The sequence below is a fragment of the Salvia splendens genome, chromosome 8 (assembly GCF_004379255.2).
Source record: "Salvia splendens isolate huo1 chromosome 8, SspV2, whole genome shotgun sequence".
NCBI classification, from domain to species: domain Eukaryota; kingdom Viridiplantae; phylum Streptophyta; class Magnoliopsida; order Lamiales; family Lamiaceae; genus Salvia; species Salvia splendens.
The window spans coordinates 10,895,746-10,917,390 of record NC_056039.1 but is presented as its reverse complement, the minus strand read 5'-3'; the positions used below and the strand labels follow the sequence as shown (position 1 = coordinate 10,917,390).

The following is a 21,645-nucleotide window of genomic DNA, read 5'->3' as shown; positions in this document are numbered from 1 at the left end:
AAAAAGCATTACACTGTAAAGAAAGCTTTATTTTCCAATGTAGCCTCAACAATTGTATATTTCTTTGAAAACAATTAATTATTCCTGATCTAATGTGTGTATACATATGTAAGGGCAGCAAGAAATGTAGGATGATCATGGAAAACAACCGGTTAAGCGAATGTGATCAAGAGTCCTCTTTAGGTCATACTTTTCCACTGCCTCATTTCCCTCTCTGAAACCATCTCCATAAACCGGAGACGAGCTTGTTTCGATCTGGTGCTTGAAAAATTCACCCAGTTTTCTCTCGAACTGGGACCGTTGCCCCTTCTTCGATGATGGCTGGTTAGACGAGGATGACGAAGATGTAGCCGTAGCCGTAGCCGAAGCAGAAGCACCTGCAATCTCGGAATCCAACCACATGTGAGCTAGCACTTGGCAAATACCTTCTTCCACCTTTGGATCCAAAGTTGGATAACCTGAAACCGAATTCAATAGTAAGGCTACATTTTTCGAAAAGGGAATCTAAAAAAGGTTAATATATTAGGTATTGTCAATAACAAAAGAGTCGTGACGCGGCCTTTAAATTTTCTATTCATTAGTCCATCAAAAATAAAGAAAAATCACCTTTGAGGCGCAACCAAGCATGCATCATCTCGTGGGCGAGGATGGATCCGGTCAACAACCTGAAAATAACAAGAGATTGTCTATTTTGTTGATGCAAGTGCAGAATTGGAAGAGGGAAACAACATTTACCGTGGAAGGCCATACAAAACAAGAATTGCTGTTACTTCACTCTGGCGGACCAGCCTATACTGCTCGGTAAACAAGTCTAGTACCCGGTAGCCTCCGATTCTTGGCCTCCTCGACACCTGTTATCAAGATTGTAATCACATTATCAAGGTATTATATTCTTGGAAGGTGTTCTGTTCTTACCATGGTAATGATCTGCTCTTCAGACAGGCAAAGTCCTCGAGTCTCGGACACACGGTGATGACCCTGGCCACGGAACAAAAGTAGAAAGACATCAGCTCGAAAAACCTGCTTCATTGTCCATATAAGAGAAAGTTGCTAACCTTTTTCTCTTCTTCGATGGCTTCGTTTAGTGCTTGTCTTTCAACTAAGAGCAAAGGAATCTGCTGCTCCACCTTCATGTTTAGACCTTCATAGAAATCTTGTATCTCAAGGTAAAGAGGCTGGCACTCGTGAGTGTCCATTATCGACGAGTCCAAACACTCCAAACAGAGCTTTCTTCCATCCTCGAGATGCAAATACCGAGAATCTACCGGCTACAATAACCACTCAGCTAATTATACATGTTTTTCTCTAGTTCAGGTTTATTTCTGAATGATTGTTCTGACTTACTTCCATTTTCTCGCAGCTGCAGCAACGCGGCGTTCCATCATGCTCGTGAGAAGGGCAGTACTTCTGAGGCCAGAATGGATGTGCTCTGTACTCAATAAGGCCACCAGCATTTGCTGGGATCTACTTCAATAACAAAAGGAGCCATCAAAAAGCTACCAAGTCTAATTAAAATGTTCTTTCTTCACTGGAAATGATATCTGAAGTTTTATAATTGGTGAATTCACACTTACAAAATTCTTGCAGACATCACATTTGGGATGATGCAGCTCCATGTAGCACGATTTATGGTACGGGTGGTCATCCATCATCGAGAACTGAAACAAAAAAGATGTTAAATTTCATCACCATAATCGGAACTGATATCACGAAAGCAATAGCAGAATCTACAACCAAAGTGAGTCTGTTATGCAGGGATCAAAACATCACCTCTATTTCAGATATCGGCTGATCACAAGCACGACAACGGAAACATCCTGGATGCCAAACAGCTCCCATGCAACTCAAGTATCTCCCTTGTCCAATTTGGCTTTTACAACCAGCACATATTCTACAGCAAAAGATCATATATATTGTTAAGGGAAAAATCATTAATTTTTTTCCTTAAACATCTGATGCATTTAGGTCAGGATTTCTAATAGTAATCCGGTGCAGTTGTGATCGATTGTTAGGAGGAAATGTCACATATAAGTAGTTACTTAAAAGAGACACCATGTTAAGAGATTCTCTTCTGCATTAGTCAGATCCTAATTTGTACTAAATGTGTATGATCTTTCAATAATGTTGATGAGCAACATTTTGGATTGGCATAATAAACTTTAGGAATGTAAGACACGGACCTATATCTTGAAGGATCGAGGAATTGAAAGGGTGTGAAAAGACTTCTATGTTCGTGCTGAGGAGGTGGAGACTCGAGATTGAAACTTTCTTGAAGCGCCTTAGCAAGCTGTTCGTCTTCCTCTAACTGAGAATCGGTATCTAATAATCAAGAAAAGGGATAAATTAGCAAGACATCAATATATACACACATTCCATCAATATATCACAACTGCAAGAGTTTCCATATTCTGATGATCTCATGGCTCACCTATAACTTTCTTTCCTTTCTCATCGTCCTCAGCAATGGAAAGCGCGATTGCTCTGTCAATTTCTTCTGTGTCAAAATCTGATGAGCCCTGTATTCATTATTGGACAGCATCAACAATCTCATGCATACACACAAGGAATCAAAATGGCAAGGAAATTAATATACATGGACAATGGTCATTACCCGCGAAACACGAGCTGCTTCCCAAGTTACCTCATCATCGTTGTGATCGCAATGAAAATGCTCTTCTGAGATTTTGTGACTGGAGCCTTTCAAAATCTTGGTCAGCCACCCCATAGTGCCAGCTGTTTGGAGAGTGAAGCTCAATTCCACATATATATCACACAAAATCTTGATTTGCTTTAGAAAAGTGAAGCCTTTTTAATCAATATAGAAGTATATATGCAGAATTCACTGATTTTGTTTGGCTCACTGTTCAATTCAAGTGTGGATTTGCCTGGCTTGGATCATCCACTCTTTGAAGAAAGATCTGATTTTGATTAATATCTGAGCATCCAACCACTCCACCATCAAATTAACAACATATTTTCTCAATTCTCAAAGTCGATCAACTTTCCCACAGAAAATCAAGAACAAAGAAATACAAGTGTCAAAAAGTACTCTTACCCAATCAGCAGAACTCCTAGGTATATGATGAATCCCAAATCAGACAAACCATCATAAAATTCTATCTGCTGCAAATATCTACACAAACAAATATGTGAAATAACATAAAAATACCATCTTTTTGGTTACAAACAATGATAACAAGACCAGAATTCTATTTGTGCAGAAAAATGTAGTGGGAATTTTGTAACAAAAAGTCCAAGATAAAATCCAACGAAGCAGGATTCGTACTTGTCTTAGGCTAGACCCTTCCACACCTTTTAGTCCCACTTTTCCACTAAATGTCAACACCACTATTATTAGCCTTTTTATTTGACGAAAACCAAGATTAGTCCAAATATGAGGCTGGTTTTGCCTCTTTTTTATTTTAATTAAATGCCATTTCCATCTTACATTACTGATTAATTATACTACTACTACTACTACTACTATAAATGTATAAGTAATTCTGTCGATGATTAAATAATTTACAAGAGAAGACCTTCATTTATGATTTGACTAAGGTAGCTTTCGGTTATTTATTTATTTATTTTGATAACAGGATAAGAAGAAAATATTATGGAAATTAGAACGTCATTGTTTTTGTTAGTATTTGCTTGTCTTTTGCTACTCGCATGTTCTATGTTCTTGGATACAGAATAATGCATCGTTTTCTTATGGAATCACACTATAATAGTGTTCCTTTAATTTTTAATTTTTTTCATTTATGAAGAAAGTTTGATGCATTTCTTTGAAAAAAATCGATTAGAATTTACATATTGTGTATGTATAATTACAAAAAATGGGATATGCCTAAAATTTATGGTAGAAATGATGCAACGATGAGTTGGAATATGATTGTCCGCAAGTCCACACCATGCTTGTTAAGTAAGTAGCTGAGAAGTCAATTCACTTATTTAAAAATATTATTCTCTGATTCTAAACATTTATACTCATACTATATAAAAAAAATCGATTTTTTTTTTGCTTGTATTGAATGAATTATAAATTTTATATTATGCAAGTATCTTATTGTTTAAGTGAATTTAGTCAATTGAAAAGTGGAGCTACTTTAAAGTTACTTGGACAATTTAATACTACCACGCTTCTTCACCGAATATCAGTTCTCTTAATTGAAAATCAAAGGTATTGATCAATTTCAAATATGAGGCAACGCCTATTTTAGCCAAACTTAAATATAAAAAGAAAAAAAGTATCTATTAGGATAAATATATAGAAAAAATAGCATTTTGGTAGTAAACTGGCTTGTATATTCTTACTTGATTTATAAGAAATTTGCCAAAATGCAATTTCTTGTGCAAGAAATGACAATTTTGTTAAATTCTTTTCAATTGTGTAATAACGTAAGAATTTTCATTTTATCAAAATTTGTTTGCATCTTTTGAATGCAGTCAGATGACTCAGATTCGTGTTTTACTAATAAGGGCGAAAAAGATTATTACTAGGTATTTTCATATTATTAAATGATGAGATATTTTCTTCCTTTTGCTATGTGCATCTTTTGAATGAAGTCAGATTTTTTATTAATAAGGGCGAATAGACAAATTTTATTAGTATTTTTATATTGTTAAATGATACTTTCTCCGTTCTCTTATAGCTGACTCATTTTTTCATTTTATAAAGTTTCTTTATAGGAGTCAATTTTATATATAGAAATCTTTTTCTTTTTCTTACTTTACTCTCTTATTTTTTTATCTCTACTCTATTCACTTTTTACTTTACCTTCTCAACTTTTTTCCCTCTTTTACTTTTTTATCTATTTATTTAACACACTCAACATCCATTTCTTAAACTACGTGCCAAAAAATTTCGAATCAACTATGAAGGAACGGAGAGAGTAATTAGATATTTTTTTCCTTTTGCTATTTGAAATGGGCTGGACTCATTAATTCTTTTCACTACTAACAAATGGGTTGGGCTCATTAAATCTTTCCACTACAAAAAAAAAAGATATATTGGGGGATATTTTTTGTTGGTATATGATCCTTCTTCCGTCCCACTTTAGGAGTACCGGTCACTTTTACGCACTCATTTTATATAAATGATAATAAATAGTTAAAGCGGAGAAATGGTAAAGTGAGAGAGAATATTGGTAAGAAGACTCTTCTCAACATTATTCTGTCTCTTACTTTATTATTTCTCCATTTTAACTATTTATTATCATTTTTATAAAACAAATGTGAAAAAGTGACCGAGACTCTTAAAGTGAGACAGATGGAATATCATATCTGATGGTATGGTTCAAATATTGTCATTGATCACTAATAAGCTAATATCAGCAATGATTCAATGTGGTGCTGCGCTTGTAGCATTTATTTTGATTTTTTTTGTAACTTCACTATCTATATTGATAGAATGAAGGTCCACACCAAGTCTTGCCAATTCAGTATCAAACAATTTATTTTTTAAATACGTAATAATGGGATATAAAAATTTTTCAAACGGAGATTGCACATGCCCTTTTTGTGCAACACGTGAAATGATTTCTTGATCCTAATATCTAGTGTGCACTCAAATAAGTTGATCAGTGGCCAATAACCTCCCTTAATTATCCAATATAGACATCATTATTCATTTTTATTGGTGTTGGGTCACCCACTCCCACAATTACAAATCACAAACACCTCTCTTAAACAATTCTTTTCTTTCACCATTCATAAGATCTAAAACACTTTTTTACTTCATCCCTTACATTAAAAAAATTCAATCAGAAGTTATCATTCACTTCCTTGATTATTCATAAGTCCCACCTTTTTATTTGATATTTCTTATTTCAAATTATTTATTATATATTCTAATTAAATTATACAATTAATTAGAAATTACATAATTAAATGCACAATTCATTAATAATTACATAATTAAAATCCTATAACCGCAAATTACATCATTCAAATCCTAGAATTATGTAATTAAACTAGATACCCAATGGGTGAGTCATCGAAGATCCGGCAGATCCAGGGGTGCCCGTTGTTGCCGGAAACATGGTGACATCCGACATGTTGGCATATCATTTTCACCCTTGGGTGTCGCTCCTGTAAACAAATGCAAAAATTTAGAGAGAAAATTGGATATGGAGTGCTTTTTTAGTGTTAAAAAGGCATGATTAGAATGAAGTATTTATAGATAAGAATTGAATGTATAAGAGAAGAAAAAATAAAAAATTTAAAACAAAAAAGTGGGTAGAAATCTATTGGGTAATGAGATTATTTGAATAGTGTTTGAATATAAAATTATTTTTCATGTTTTTTTTTTCAAAACACAAATAATTAAAAATGCTAAAAAATGAAGCCCACTCACAAATAACAATTTTTTCTTGAAAACTAAAAGTTAATAAATACCCCTAACAAACAATAGAAGCTCATTCATGAAAAAATATCTAACCCAAACACTAAATCTTATGCAACAATTTTACAACGAACACTTACTGTTAAGTTTGCATTATTACTAGAATAGTAATTAAATAATGGAGTTGTTTGGTTAATTAACTAGCTCTACTATTTGATGGCTGCACCTAAAAAAGGTTAAATCATGTAACAAACAAAAGTGAAGGCAAGGCCAATAATTCAATCGCTAGTTTGGTAGGCATCGGCCATTGAGTATATCTATGGAATGAATAGCATAGTACTAATAATTTACGAACCATACAAAATTAATAAATCCCACTTCGAATTAGTTGTCGTGATTCATACGCATATAAGTTTACTTGAATGTCTACTTTGGACTTCATTCACACTACAAATTACTACAAAATGTGATTCTAAATTAATTTAAACTAAATCATAAAGCATCATAGAAAGTTCATATTCCTTTATATTATTGCACAAATGTTACAAATACTGGATCTTGGGCTTCTTCACCTTCAACACAAATGAAGCATACAATAATTACCTTGTTGGAACTTAGCAATACAGCCTTGTTGTTAGACCTCAATCAATCTTTACCATCAACACAGTAACTTGTACTATCTAAATTCTCCGGCTGCCCGAGAATCCCTGAATCTCCATACGGTCTGATGAACGTCCTCCTCCACCACACCTCAAAGGCTCGTTGAAGATTCGGGCAGCTATCCCCACCCTTGAGAAAACTTCCCAACCAACAGAGCAAGATGCTCTGCTGATCCTCCAACGGGAGTGTTAGGATCGTCCTGCCTACTCCTTCCTCGACAACTTTCCTGTCGAATGACCTGCACCCGTGATGCAACCAGCTGTAGTCATTGATCAGCGGCTGCAGCCACGTTTTCAGCAGCAGATGGCGCGTCTCCTTGGATGGAAGGAGTTCCCCTCTCCCTATCCCAACAAAGAGCCTTGCACTGATCATGCTAACGTGGTGGCGACACACTGTTGGAAGTCTAGTGTGAAGCGAGGCCAATTCTTGCTGATTCGCCCACGTTATGGCGAACTCGTCTGCTGCTTGCCTGTCAGCTAAGATATCAAGCAGCCACAACATGTTGTCTGCCTCCAGAGAGATCGACCTCACCACTGGCTCCCGCTTATCCGCACCCCAGTCGAGAAAATCAGGTTCTGCAGCTTGTTTGAATAGAGCCAGTAAGGAATCTAGGGAGCTTCTGCACGAGCTGTAAAGAGTCTCGTTGCACAAGTCAGATGGCCCTGAGGAGGAGCTCGCGAGACTGTTGTTTTCCTTAAGGAGCTTCAGCACAACGGACTTCATTTCTCGCCTACCCTTGTCTTCTCTGCTTTTTAGCACCAGCTCCAATATGCGAGAGAGGGTGTCATTAGGTGGTGTTAAGATTTCGGGAGACACTCGTTTTAGTACTGGTTTCACACCGATGCCCTCACCTTCAAGACGCGAGACTAAAGAAACCACTTTGTCTTCCTCGTCTTGTCCCACCCAAGGGACAGCTTCCAAGTACTCCAAACAAAAACGGATGCACGTGGTGTAGCCAAGCTGTTCGCCGACCTATAAACCCGTAAATCAGTTGACAACAGATTCATAACATTATTTTAAAGACTCTCACAGTATTACAGCAATAAGATAGTGAACAAGATAGTAGCTTTTGCAGAGCCAACTTCGATTGATTTTGATGTATTATCGTTGTATACAGTAAGAAGCTCGAAAAGCAATGCTTTCTTTCAGAAAAGAGTTGGTCAAGTTGGATGCATATGTCACCTTCAATTTATTGAACGATATCTACAGTGAAGCCACTATTGTACGAAGCAAAACGATATCTTTAGGGAAGTTCTATTCCATAAGAGTATGTACGAGCCACAACCCTAAACTATGATCCTATTTTATAACAGCCTGAGACCCATCAAGCAAAAAGGCTATTTGTTTTTCGCATATGGAACAACAAGACTAGTAATGTTAGGAAATTATTCAGCTTACACCGGAAAACCAAGAATGTTATGGAAAAATCTTGTGCAACTATTTGAAACAAGCAAAATTACTCAGGTACACTATCCTAAGTCAAACATATTCAATCCTAAAGCAAGTTATATTCACTAGGGAAAATGAATTAAACCTCACAGAATTTGAGAGTTCCAGTCTTATATCAACAAAAAAACACGGGGCATAGTTCTGCTAGCTACCTTGAGAATGCGTAGAACGCGTGAAACACTTTGCTTGATTAACCGTTGTTTGAGGTCTCTGCAGTACATGAGCCCAATAGTTTCCACATATATCTCAGCATCCTCACAGTTATCAATCTCAAGACATTGGAAAACCAGCTGCTGTCCCGAAATTCTACTGGCAAAGAAACTGCTATGTTCCACTAGTACGCTCCTGTGAACACTCAACTTCACAGCTACTCCCTGCCTCCCAAGCAAAATCACCTTGAGATCACTCGTTCCGGGCTCACCAAACTCGATAGTCACTTTCCTTGGTGCACTCTCAGGCCTAGAGCGAGGCGCCTTCTCGCTTGCCAGCGAAGCATTCGCAGCAGGTGCATCTGAACCATGAGTTGTTTGCACATCACAAACAACATTGGCTCTAGGCGCCACACAACTTGCCTTCTTCTCATTCACAGAGGTTTGCTTCTTCTGAGATGAAGCTGTTTGGTTGGGAGGAGATGGATTGGGCTTGTTTAATGGATTTTGAGTCCTTACTGTCTTTTGAAACACAGTGGGTGAAGGGCAACACCAAAATCCCTCTGGAGTTACAGCAATTGGAACACTCTTGATTTTGGTTTGGCCTGGCTCTAGCCTAGGAAACTTAATTTCAGCCATAATCAACAAGATTTAACCACAAATTTTACCAGCAAAGTCAATATTAAACATCAAATTTACAATGAACGAAATGCTTCACCACCAAGCTAACAGATCTCCTCAACATCGAATGTGCAGTTAAAGAAAAAACCCTACATCAAAAATCCCTTCTTGATTGCCCTCCATTTCCAATAAAAATAGCCAAGAAATAAGCAAAAGGTCCCACAGAATTTTAACCAACTCTCTTGAAACAACTAAAAATCTGTAATATCTATCCCCCTTTGTGAAGAACGAAGCAAACCACAATATTCTTAAACTGCATTTACTTATAATGTCAAAACAGCTCACAAAAAAAATCTGAGAAGGGGAAATCAGCAAGAACCCTTCATTATATGGCTCCACAAGACCACAGTGGAAGCATAAAGATTGAATTTTTCAGACAGCAATCTTCAAGAATTTCCCTGAAACCATAAGAAAACAACAAAAACATTGAAACTCACCACAGAAAACCTGAGAAATTTTTCAGTCTCTTTCAGTCTCTCTCTAATATATGAGCTTTGGCAGATGATTGAAGGGAGCTTCGATGTCAAGCATCAAGGGAACCGCTTTAAGAAAAGCGAGTTAAACAGAGTGGAATGATGATGAGGGCCAAACTAATTTTTCTTTTAAGATTAAAAAATTCCGGGTATTGTTAAAGAAGCCACATGACTGAATAAAAGGATTTTTCTCAAACTATTGCTACTGTCACTATGGCTTCTTTGGTGACTATGCAATTTATGGATGCTTTGGTGATTGGAAATTTGGATTACTCATTTTTGTGGGTCTGCATATATCTCATCATGTCTCCTGCATTGCAATACTCTAGTGTTTTCGTTACAGACTGCCACTTATTTTCTAATGTTTATTTTCGAATCGTGTAAGAATATACCTTGTTATAAAAAATGAAATTTTGTGGTTGAGATATGGACTTAAGAGATAATTTTATTTACATTTGTGCTCTTGTTGATGATGGGTTTAGTAAAACATTTAACGGCAATCTAACATATTAGGCCTTCATTAAGTAGCTAAGCGTTATCAAAACTCAAAAGCAAAAATGTCAGTTTATAATGTTTGAATCTATAGTAATTAGTAATTACACGTGGACAATAATAAAATCTTCTACTATAAGCTAATAGGATCATTAAAAGGTGAACTTTTTTGTTGCAATGTCGATAATCGTTGAAACTGTGACATCAAACAGCCACTGCCTTGACCTAAGCTACAACATATCCAAACTAAAATTCACGAAACGAAGTCATTATTTCGATGTTTTGGGGATACAGTTTTACCCCTTGTTCTATTCTAGATTCACACTAGTGTAAAATAGATTATTTTGCCTTCTCATCCAGTTGTCTTGGATTGGTGAATTGAATAGGAAAAATGGAAAATACTCATCTCTTTTGGCTTGATTGAACAATCAAATATATAGTTGAACTTCAACAACTCCACACATGAACAATTCTGTACATAGGTTCGTGTTTCACATTAATTTCCCATTAAATAATATTGCTGAAAATAAAAAAAGAAAAAGGAGAATGAATAGATTAGATGGTGGAAGAAGATGTACAAAGGAAGGTTATGTCAGGCAGCGAGCGTCGTATGTCAGACGAAATGGGTGTGCTATGATATGAATGTCCACTTCAACCTGCTCTCAAAATTAACTATGGCTTTACACTGGCTGCAGAACTCCTTTTCTTTAATTCTGTTTGCCAGATCTTTCATGCTCTATCACCACTATCATCCTAATGAGGTTTCCCCAGAGCCCGGCTGGACACGCCGTGCAACAGCTTCACAAATCCGAGGAAACTGAGCTTCCCGTCGGTGTGTCTGATCCAGTCGTGAAGAACAGCATGAACAGGGACCGAAGGGCTAAGCCCGAGTTCCTGAAACGACAATTCATCCAGTTTTCTTTCAGTTTCCATCCAACCTCCATACAAAAATAAGGAGGGCTAAGAAGATTGTATGTAGAATGTGTTTACCGAAGCGAGTTCCTCGATCATGATAGTCCTGTTGCCATCCTTGTCGAAGAGCTCGTAAGCGCAACGTGCGTGTTGCTCCCATCTATCCAGCGCTTCCAGCTGATACACACTCAAAGTAGCAGCACAGAATTCTTCGAAATCCATTCTTCTATATTGAAGTGCATTCAGCTGTTGCATATACAGATAAGGTTAGGCATGTGTTGCAGCAAGTTATAGATGATTCACGATTCATGACACACTATATCCCAAGCCTTACCGAAGCAAGAAAATCAAAGATGCGAGATTCGTTCATGGCATCAGTTGCGTTTTTCTTCAAGGCCTGCGGAAATTACAGATAGTAAGACCAAGTTTTGATTCTAACATATAATAGCAAGAATGAGACGACGACTACAAACCGTTTTAATATTATCTAAACATATGGTGCCGTTTTTGTTTGGCTCGAGCAGTGCAAACTGCTCCCTCAGGTAGAAGAGTTCGTCAGCTGTCAGTGTTTTCGATAAAGCCTGCAGAGATCAACGAACGGAAATTATGGAACAACAACAAAAAAGTTAACACACAAATCGAAGGAATATACACTTTACCCACCCGTAGTGCAGCTTTTCTTAGGGGAGATGATCGCATATACGCTTTCATGAGCTTAAATATCAATATATCCAATGGTGCTTTTACGTTACTGGTATTTCTGAGCCACGGATGACCTGAAGCAGATAACTTGTATTTGTAAGTAAATAAGTTTATTTTGTCACTCACAGCGGTAGGGTAAGCATTACTAGCATTGGACGACACTCACACATGGCTTGAGCTGCACTCATCCGTTTCCTCGGATCCTTGTTAAGCAAACGCTTGACAAAATCTTTGGCCTCAGAAGACAAAGTTGGCCAAGGTGGTTCCTCATAAGTTGGTTCAGCTTTAACAACAGCTCGAAAGATGCCAGATTCAGTTCGAGCCCAAAATGGCCGGCTCCCACATAACAATATATATGCTATAACGCCAACGCTCCAAACATCGGCCTCAGTACTGTATGCCCTATGTAAAACTTCAGGCGCTACGTAATATGCACTGCCAACGATATCATTAAGCCTTTCATCTACAAAGAAATGAATCAATGTCAATCGCCATTTCTACTACATTTAATGACAGAAACAAATGGGACAAACCTGGTTTTACAAAATCTGATAATCCAAAATCAATGGCCTTCAATGTTGAGTCTTCTTCTTTGGTTGTAAACAAGAAATTCTGATCAAGAGGCAAGCAACAGTTAGATTATGTACTTAAATAGCATTAGCAAATTCAACATGCTAAAACACAACATTTAGATCCAACTATTTTCTGACACGTTATAACAACACAACACAAGGTGACTTAGGTTTCTAATAAACTGTTTGTAACTCAAGCCACGGAATAGAAGACTAGAAGCTCCTACCTCAGGTTTAAGATCCCGGTGCACCACACCCTGGAGATGGCAGAACGAAACAACATTCAGTATTTGTATCATCACCAATTTTGCGTCTTCTTCTGTATACTTGCCACCCCTGAAAGATTACGAAACATATCCAAGTTACAGGATATCGCCCTCCCAAACCAAAACGAAGTAAAATCACACAAATTGATACCTCGAAAGTATTTTATCCAAAAGTTCACCTCCTTCACATAACCTGAAGAATTAAGTCGAAATCAAAGGGTTAGAAACTCAAGATCATGCTAATTCCTACACTTTATAAGCAAAAATGGAGTCGGATCAAGTCAATTCAAAAGAGAATCAAAGGTAAGCAAGAACTTACTCCATGACTACATAAACATTGTCATGATCTTCATAAGCATCATAAAACTGGATGAGATTGTTGTGACCTGTCAATGCTCTTAATATCTTCACCTCCTTCCTCACATCTTCAATGGCTATAGCAGTGGTCATCTAACAACACACATCACACAAAAACACATTACAAACACACTTTGAAAAAACGGCAAGCAAGATCTGGATATTTATCTTTCATCTCCATAAAAGTAACAACAAGATTAGCCATTTCCAGACCTCATATTCTTGGAGATACTAAACTCAAAAACATCTAACAAAATCAAACACCTCTCTAAATAGCACAGATCTCCACAAAACCAGAGAGAGAGAGAGAGGAGTTCCTCACCTTGGCTTTAGGTACGAACTTAACAGCAACCTCCTGGCCCTTGAGCTCCCCCTTCTTGAACTTGGCCTTACAAGTATACCCAAAATGCCCTCGCCCAACTTCTTCCCCAACCTCATATTTGCTGTAGAAATTCTTCGAAAAGCCGAAGCTTTTATCCAAACCCGCCCCTTCCACCTCCTTCCCCTCCGGTATCGCCGCCTCATTCGGCTTCACCGAGCCGTGCCGCCGCGCCAACACCGCCTTGATATGCTTCGCCGGAGACGGCGGCGGAAACGGCCTCTTGAAAAACCTCCTCGGCGTGCCGCTCCCTGGCGCCGGAGATCTCGCCGGAGACTTCTTGGAGAAGAGGTAATGAGCCGGGCTCGGGCTATAGAAGGGGAAAAACGGAGACTTTTTTCCTGCTTCACCTTTTTCCTCGCTCTTGTTCTTCTCGAAGCTTCCAGAAGTTCTCCCATTCTCGCGGCTGTTCTTCGAAGGAACTTGGTGCTCACCGTTATTCTGATTCGGGGCATAATTATCCCGAATTTCATCTGATGAATGGCAATTGAGCTCTTGAGAGGGTTTGGGTCTAGAAGTGCAAACGCCCATTTCCGTTTATACACACAAAATCTCAACTTTTTTTTCTCTGTCTCTCTCTTATTAGTCCGCAGCAGCTGAAAACCTTGTTTCAAAGTTCAAAGATTTGAACACATTTTTATAAAGGGATTGCAGCTTTGAATCTCTACGAAAGAAGAAAGTGAAGCAAGTGAGAGAGAGGGATCTGCGGAGAAGGTGATAAAAAGTAAACGACGATGGGTGCTTTGGAGTATAAAAGGAAAAATCGAAAATCAAAACTGAAAATTTGAAAAAAAGAAATCGAATTGAGGAATTATAATTAACGATAATGAATGTAGGGCACAGTGGTCCAGGGTGTACAGTTGTGATCCACGTGGCATGATGTGTTGTTTTTTTTTTTTTTGCATGATGTGTTGGGGTTGATTATTCATTATTGATTAAAAGTTAGGAAACAGAATTTGTTTTCTTTTTTTTCTTTGGAAACAAGTGGTTTTTTAAATGATATTTTGGGATGGGTGACGAAGGAATTTCTTGATTAATTTGTATGATTTGTTTCCTTTTGGATTATCAACATATTTCTTTTTTGTTTTTCACTGCGTATTTTCGCCAGCAATAGTTTGCAACTCCAAAAAGGATTAAATGAATACTCCTATTAGATGTATATAATGTTGGAAAGAAATCAAAATAATTCTGCAATTCAATTACAAATTTACATAAGATCAGCAGATTAATATATAATCATAATTAGAAAATTTGATTTAGTAATTAGAATTTATCTTGGTTTTTCTTTGTCTATAAACTATAAAGAGACGTGTAACTCATAATAAGCAAAAAATTACCTATTTCTACATATAATTACGGATAACTGAGACTTGTTTTTAAACATTTGGATAAACTTCAAATTCGATACCATGAAAAATGTGAAGGTAGTATTAACTTTTATTAATTTATTAAAAAATATTTCATTTTGTCTTTTGTGTTATAATACCAATTGCGTGACTAGGAAATCAAAGAAAATTTTATTTAGTTTGACTTGCATTATGAATTCATATTCCAATCATAACAGGGGTCCTCAACAATTTTAAATTATACGTATGAATTCATATTCCAATCATAACAGGGGTCCTCAACAATTTTAAATTATACGTATATGATGGGGTACGAACTAAACCCTAATGGCAAGCCCAATAACAGTGACGGCCCATCAGCCCAGAGCCCAAGAAAGAGTATCTGTTCGGCACGACCAAAGAGTTCGGCACGACCAAAGAGTTCGGACTCAGCCTACAGCTCGGTAAAAGCCGACCAGTCAAGCTCTCCTCTCAGATCGGCAAGAGTTGATCGGTAAAGTCCAGCAGTTCGGTCTCAGCATTCGACCGAACTAGGAGTTAGTGGACTCATGAAAGGCCTCCACGACCTCCACTATACCCACGATCTATTTAGTGGTATGAAGCAGTTATTGAGCAGTTATTGCTCACCCACGATCTTGTTAGTGGGGCTGCAAACCACGATCCTAGTTCAATGTATAAATAGAACTTAGATCAGATAGAAAAGGGTTAAGCTCTCTAGAGATAAAATAGCATATAGCAAGTCTGTGTTGTAAGCTGTATTTTCGCAGATCAAGCAATACAAACCTGCCCTCATTTCTCCCCGTGGACGTAGATTTACCTCAGTAAATCGAACCACGTAAATTCATTGTGTCATAATCTTCATTCTCTACCAGCATTTATTAACATCAATAATTCGCGGATTCATCACTGGCGCCGTCTGTGGGAAACAGAGAACAAAATTTGTGATAAAGCGAATTTTTGATCCATTTTTTCCACCCAAAAAATGCATACCAGATCGCAGAGTGCCCGTATTCCTGCCCGTGAGAACCAGGAGGAAGCCAATCCATCCCACAGGTCTGGAAAACAGCCTAGGGATAAATCCACCACCAGTTCTCATGGCGAAGGAACAAGCCGCTCCAAAAATCGTCCCACTGAGTCTTCCCAGCAGCCCGATTTGAATGAGGCTGTCAAGCAGTTTTTGGAGGCGAAGCAGGAGGAATTCTTAACCTTCCTGCGGAAAAGCCAAAAACAGTCGGAGACGAAAACGGCGGATTCTCCTTCTCCCTCCGCACAAGAAAGTCACTACCGCAGTAGTGCCGTGGCTTCCAGGAAGAAGAGTCCTCAGCCCCGACATATTCCTGTTCCTCCTCGGTACCGGAATCACAGGAGAACTCAATCTCCTCCATACCGACGAGATATCGGATTCGCCGTGTACGGAGCACTGAAGACTCCGTTCTCGGACGACATCACCCGAACTCCCCTACCACAGAACTACCGAACTCCGTCGATGACTTATGACGGGCTCGTGGACCCTCACGATTTCTTGGGGCGCTATCAATATAACATGGCGAACCAGGGTCTCAACGAGGTCCACATGTGCAAGCTGTTTCCCGAGCTGCTCATCGGGAACGCGAGAAGGTGGTTCGATAGCCTCCCCCAAGGCAGCATCAGATCTTACCGAGATCTAATGGATGCCTTCCACAGGAGGTTTTTTCAGAAAGCGGAAGCCCGAATCACTTCGGCTCAGCTGCTTTCCATTCGTCAAGGTCGCGACGAAAAAATCAGCGACTTTATGACAAGATTCCACAAGGAATGCCTGCAAGTAGACGATCTCAACGATCTGCTTGTCATTTCGGCATTCCAAAATGGAATCCTGCCCGGAGCTCTCTACAGGAAGCTCGTTGAGTGCGGTCCGCAGACAGCTCAGGAAATGTGGGACATTGCGGACCAGTACTCCCGGGCCGATGAGGCAGACCGTCGCAAACGGTCGTTAGACAGCTCATCGTCCCGAGGAGACAGAAGGAAGCCCGATCATAGCGATCAGGGGCATCCTCGCCGGACTCCATTTGAAAGAATTCAAAGGGCTCCGGTGCAAGACAGATTGGGACCTCGTCTCAATCCCGAGAAGCCGCCCGCTCAGTTCGTCCCGCTGAACAAGCCGAGAGCGGAAATTTTCGAATTGCACTCTGACCTATTCGAAAAGCCAAAGCGGATGACGAAATCAGCCGCGCGCCGACCACAGGATAGCTACTGCTCCTACCATCAAGACCACGGTCACGATACTGAGGAGTGCAGAAACTTGGCTGCAGGTATCGACGTTCTTGTGAAGGCAGGGACATTGAAAAAATACCGAAGCAAGCAGCCAAAGAAGAATAAAAAGCAGAGTGGTGCGAACTGCGCTCCTCAGGATCCGAAAAGGCAGCCGGATCCCGAAGACGATGACGAGCCGCAATATGATGGAGTAATCCAGACTATTGACGCGCTCCCTGCCGGGAAGACCAAGTCGTCCCTAAAGTCAGAACGCAGAGGCTCCAATCGAGAGGAGCCAACGCATAAAAGGCTGAAGCAGGACGAAGTGATTACGTTCTCGGCTGCTGATCCCGTCCCGGCCATCTCTCCTCACCAAGACGCCATTGTCATCCAAGCCGGAGTGGCAAACAAACTGATCCACAGGGTGTTTGTGGATACAGGAGCGTCGGTTAGCATTCTTTTTAAAGAGTGCTTCGACAAACTAGAAGTGGACCCAGCTCGGCTCAGTCCGGCTCCGCTTCCCCTGAAGAGCTTCACCCAGGAGGACACCCGCCCTGAAGGTATTATCAGCCTTCCGATCACGGTGGGGAAAGCGCCTACTAGCTCCAGTACGATGATTGAGTTTTTCGTGGTGAAAGCTCGGTCCCCGTACAACGTCATCCTGGGAAGAGACTGGCTCAACACAGTTCGGGCCGTTTGCTCCACCTATCACCTCACCATCAAGATCCCCACTAAAGGAGGGATAGCGGTCATCCGAGGTGACCAAAAGAGAGCAAAGGAATGTCTGCAAATTGCGCTTAGAAGTGCCGAGCAGTCAGATCGGCACCACCAAGCATAGCAATCACAGCAGCCGGAGTCAGAGGCGATGACCGAAGTCATACCGGAGCCGAACTCGATGACAGTTCAGCTGTACGAAGACGATCCATCCAGAACGGTTAAGATCGGCTTCGCGGGGAACGCCTCTACTTCGGGAAAAAACCATCCAGCTCCTCAAGGAGTATAAAGACGTCTTTGCATGGTCTCCGTTGGACATGACCGGAGTGCCCCCCGAGGTAATCACTCATCGGTTAAATATTGATCCTTCAGTCCGGCCGATAAAACAGAAGCAAAGACTCTTTGCGGCAGAACGAAATCAAGTCATCCATGACGAAGTCCGTCAATTATTGAAGGCGGATGTGTTATTCGAAGTGAAGTACCCTTCGTGGGTAGCCAATCCTGTCATGATCAAGAAAAAGGAAGGAGGATGGCGGATGTGCATAGATTTCACCGATCTAAATAAGCACTGTCCCAAAGATTGCTATCCCCTTCCGAACATAGATAAAAAAGTAGAAGCTTTGATAGGCTTTGAAATTTTTTGTTTTCTTGATCTGTACAAAGGATACCATCAAGTTTTAATGGATGAGATTGACGCTTCAAAAACGGCCTTCATTACTGATTTCGGCATTTTCGCTTATAAAAAGATGCCATTCGGTTTAAAGAATGCCGGAGCCACTTATCAAAGGATGGTAGACAAGCTTTTTCGGCACCTGATTGGAAAGGAGGTCGAAGTGTATGTTGACGATATAGTCGTCAAAAGCAAAAGCACTTCGGAGTACGAGCACAACCTCAAGTCCACTCTCAACGTGCTCAAGAAAGCCAACCTCAAACTTAATCCCCAAAAGTGTACCTTTTTGGTAGATTCGGGAAAGTTTCTGGGTTGTTGGGTTTCAAAGGACGGACTCAAGGCAAACCCCTCAAAAGTTCAAGTTGTTCAAAACATGGCAATGCCGAAGTCCATACATGACGTGCAAAGGCTAACCGGATGTCTAGCCGCACTGAATCGATTCCTTTCTCAAGCAGCCGAAAAGCAACTGCCGTTCTTCACGGTGTTGAAAAAGGCACCAAAGTTCGAGTGGGGAGCCGAGCAGAAAAAGGCCTTTGACGAGCTCAAAAGTTATCTAGCCGAGCTTCCTATGCTCTCTGCTCCAACCGAAGCCGAAGTAATATTCTTATACTTAGCGGCATCGGATCAAACCATCAGCGCGGTGCTTGTACGAGAAGAAGGCCTAAAGCAGCTTCCCATCTACTTTACAAGCCGAGCATTAAGAGGTCCAGAAACAAGGTATCAACCACTGGAAAAGATTGCTCTGGCATTAGTAAATGCAGCAAGGAGACTGCGGCCATACTTCTATGCTCACAAGGTATGCGTCTTAACTGATCTGCCACTTCGGCAAGTGTTGACCAAACCGGAAGCATCAGGCAGAATCGCCAAGTGGGCTATAGAGTTGGGAGAGCACACAATTGAATATCTACCTCGGAAAGCCATCAAGGGACAAGCCTTGGCAGATTTTCTTGCAGAAGCAAAGTTCGATCAAGCAATTCCTGTTATTGCCGAACAGAAGAATTCTGCCAATGCCGAACTAGCACAGCCCTTGGAATCCGAAGTAGAGCCGCCGGACTGCTGGAGCGGATTCGTAGATGGAGCTTCAAACAAGATGGGAAGTGGAGCTGGTATTCTACTTGTCGCTCCCGACGGACACGAGGTAACCTACTCACTTCGGTTCCTATTCCCCACTACTAATAATGAAGCCGAGTACGAAGCCCTCCTGGCCGGACTCCAGCTAGCGCAAAGTCTGCTCGTCAAATCTCTCAAAGTCCATTGTGATTCACAAGTCATAGTAAATCACATGTTGGGTACAAGTGAAGCTCGTGACGAGAGAATGAAGAAGTATTTGGACAAAGCGCAAAGCATCAGCCGAAGTTTCTCCTATTTTCGGATAATCCGCATTCCCAGAGCGGAAAATAGCCGAGCAGATACCTTAAGTAAGTTGGCCTCAGATCCGAGCTCAAAGGCGGAAGAATTAATGCATCGAAGCATTGATGAAGCCGAGGTACATTCAGTATCCAGCTCGCCGAACTGGATGACGCCGATCTTGCGGTATCTGGATCAAGGACAATTGCCCGAGGATAAGAGAGAAGCTCGGAAGATCACGTGCCGAGCTCTTCGGTACGAACTTCATGAAGGAGTCCTCTTTAGAAAGTCTTACCTCCAGCCGTTATTGCGGTGCGTAGGACCAGAAGAGACGGACTACATCCTCAGAGAAGTTCATGAAGGATCGTGCGGTAGCCACATCGGAGCCAGAGCTTTAGCTAAAAAAGTTCTGAGATGGGGATATTATTGGCCAACCATGGTACAAGAGGCAGTGCAGCTCGTCAAGAAGTGTACGAAGTGCCAAATTCATGCAAATGTCCCAAGGATGCCGCAGACCGATCTGTACACTATGCAAAGCCCTTGGCCTTTCATGCAATGGGGCATAGACATAGTGGGACCACTTCCTCAAGCTCCTCGGCAAATGAAATTCCTTATCGTTGCCGTGGACTACTTCACGAAGTGGGTGGAGGCTGAACCATTAGCTACGATAACGAGCTCAAAGGCATTGGACTTCGTCTGGAAGAACATAGTGTGCCGATTTGGCATACCCCACATCCTCATCTCGGATAATGGGACTCAGTTCACCGACAAGACGTTCAAGAATTGGTGCCAAGAGCTGAACATTCAACAGCGGTTCACTTCGGTCTCCCATCCCCAAGCAAACGGACAAACGGAAGTAACGAACCGGATTCTGGTGAAAGGGTTAAAAGCTCGGTTAGAACAAGCCAAAGGACAATGGGTACAAAATCTCCCTCAAGTCCTATGGTCCTACCGAACTACACCCAAAACCTCCAACGGTGAAACTCCGTATAGTCTGGTGTACGGCACTGAAGCCGTAATTCCGGTGGAGATCGGCGTACCCAGTCCCCGAACTCTAAACTTTTCCTCAGAAATGAATGACGACGGACTGAGAGCCGAACTAGATCTCGCCGAAGAAAGAAGAGAATTGGCGTGCATAAAAGCAGCCAAGTATAAGGAGCAAGTAGCCCGGTATTATAACCAAAGGGTGAAAAAGCTTCAATTTCAAGTGGGAGATCTCGTCTTGAGAAACAACGAAGTAAGCCGAGCAGAAAAGCTGGGCAAACTCGAGCCCACATGGGAGGGTCCGTATCGGGTGTCAGAAGTCCTCGGCAAAGGGTCTTATAAATTGACTCACATGTCAGGAGAACAAGTACCCCGAACATGGCACGTCTCCAACCTCAAGAAGTTCCACTTGTAAGAGACAAAGTCCGGTCAGTCTGTCTTGTGTCTAGTTCGGTCATAGGGGTACATGTTTTTATTTGTTTGTTTTTTTACTTGTACTTTTTACTTATCGTTTTATAAAAAGTTTAAAGTTTTTTCTTTCGTCTTTTTCATTTTTTTCTCTATGTGTTTTGTCTCTATGTGCTTGTCGTCTCTTACAAATGGTACCAAGGTATATCGTTCTTTAAAGACTGATCCCCTTTTTAGATCGATTATTAAAGACTATTGCGAGTCCAAGCTTCTAAGGAGGATATAAGACCACAATTCAGCTTAACAAGCAGTCCGTCTGAAACGAACTGCAATAAGCCAACGATTGTGCGTCCAAGCTTCCAAGGAGGATACAAGACCGCAATTCAGCTTAATAAGCACTTCGTCTGAAACGAACTGCAATAAGGGAAAGTCCGATCCACGCGATAAACCTCGCCGAATTAGGACGACCGAGTTCGGTCAAAGAAGTTTACCTCATAAGACCGAGGACGACC

At 40.5% G+C, this 21,645-nt stretch overlaps 3 protein-coding genes across 7 annotated transcripts; all 3 read right to left on the bottom strand.

Annotated features, from left to right (window-relative positions):
* Positions 1 to 8: 8 nt before the first annotated feature.
* LOC121744526 (protein DA1-related 1-like) lies at positions 9 to 3,304 on the bottom strand. 5 transcript variants are annotated; one of them, XM_042138094.1, is made up of 13 exons: positions 3,287 to 3,304; positions 3,056 to 3,133; positions 2,612 to 2,733; positions 2,429 to 2,516; positions 2,181 to 2,319; positions 1,771 to 1,891; positions 1,575 to 1,658; positions 1,345 to 1,464; positions 1,056 to 1,268; positions 916 to 978; positions 736 to 851; positions 607 to 665; positions 9 to 458 (listed from the first exon to the last, which is right to left on the bottom strand). In XM_042138094.1, the coding sequence occupies exons 3-13, from the start codon at positions 2,723 to 2,725 to the stop codon at positions 136 to 138; spliced, it is 1,440 nt and encodes a 479-aa protein (XP_041994028.1). In that variant the 5' UTR covers positions 2,726 to 2,733; positions 3,056 to 3,133; positions 3,287 to 3,304; the 3' UTR covers positions 9 to 135. The 5 variants fall into 5 exon arrangements, with proteins under 5 accessions (XP_041994028.1, XP_041994024.1, XP_041994027.1 ...); XM_042138090.1 differs by having other exon boundaries at positions 2,612 to 2,935; positions 3,287 to 3,303; XM_042138093.1 differs by lacking the exon at positions 3,287 to 3,304 and adding an exon at positions 2,862 to 2,950 and having other exon boundaries at positions 3,056 to 3,277.
* A 3,541-nt stretch (positions 3,305 to 6,845) lies between these two features.
* Positions 6,846 to 10,019, bottom strand: LOC121745626 (BTB/POZ domain-containing protein At3g50780-like). Its single transcript, XM_042139608.1, has 2 exons — positions 8,605 to 10,019; positions 6,846 to 7,975 (listed from the first exon to the last, which is right to left on the bottom strand). The coding sequence occupies exons 1-2, from the start codon at positions 9,238 to 9,240 to the stop codon at positions 6,989 to 6,991; spliced, it is 1,623 nt and encodes a 540-aa protein (XP_041995542.1). The 5' UTR covers positions 9,241 to 10,019; the 3' UTR covers positions 6,846 to 6,988.
* Positions 10,020 to 10,656: 637 nt separating this feature from the next.
* On the bottom strand, positions 10,657 to 14,198 carry LOC121745535 (CDPK-related protein kinase-like). Its single transcript, XM_042139483.1, has 11 exons — positions 13,379 to 14,198; positions 13,019 to 13,149; positions 12,851 to 12,892; positions 12,661 to 12,769; positions 12,395 to 12,473; positions 12,028 to 12,324; positions 11,823 to 11,935; positions 11,633 to 11,740; positions 11,494 to 11,556; positions 11,238 to 11,405; positions 10,657 to 11,141 (listed from the first exon to the last, which is right to left on the bottom strand). The coding sequence occupies exons 1-11, from the start codon at positions 13,964 to 13,966 to the stop codon at positions 11,001 to 11,003; spliced, it is 1,839 nt and encodes a 612-aa protein (XP_041995417.1). The 5' UTR covers positions 13,967 to 14,198; the 3' UTR covers positions 10,657 to 11,000.
* Positions 14,199 to 21,645: the final 7,447 nt, after the last annotated feature.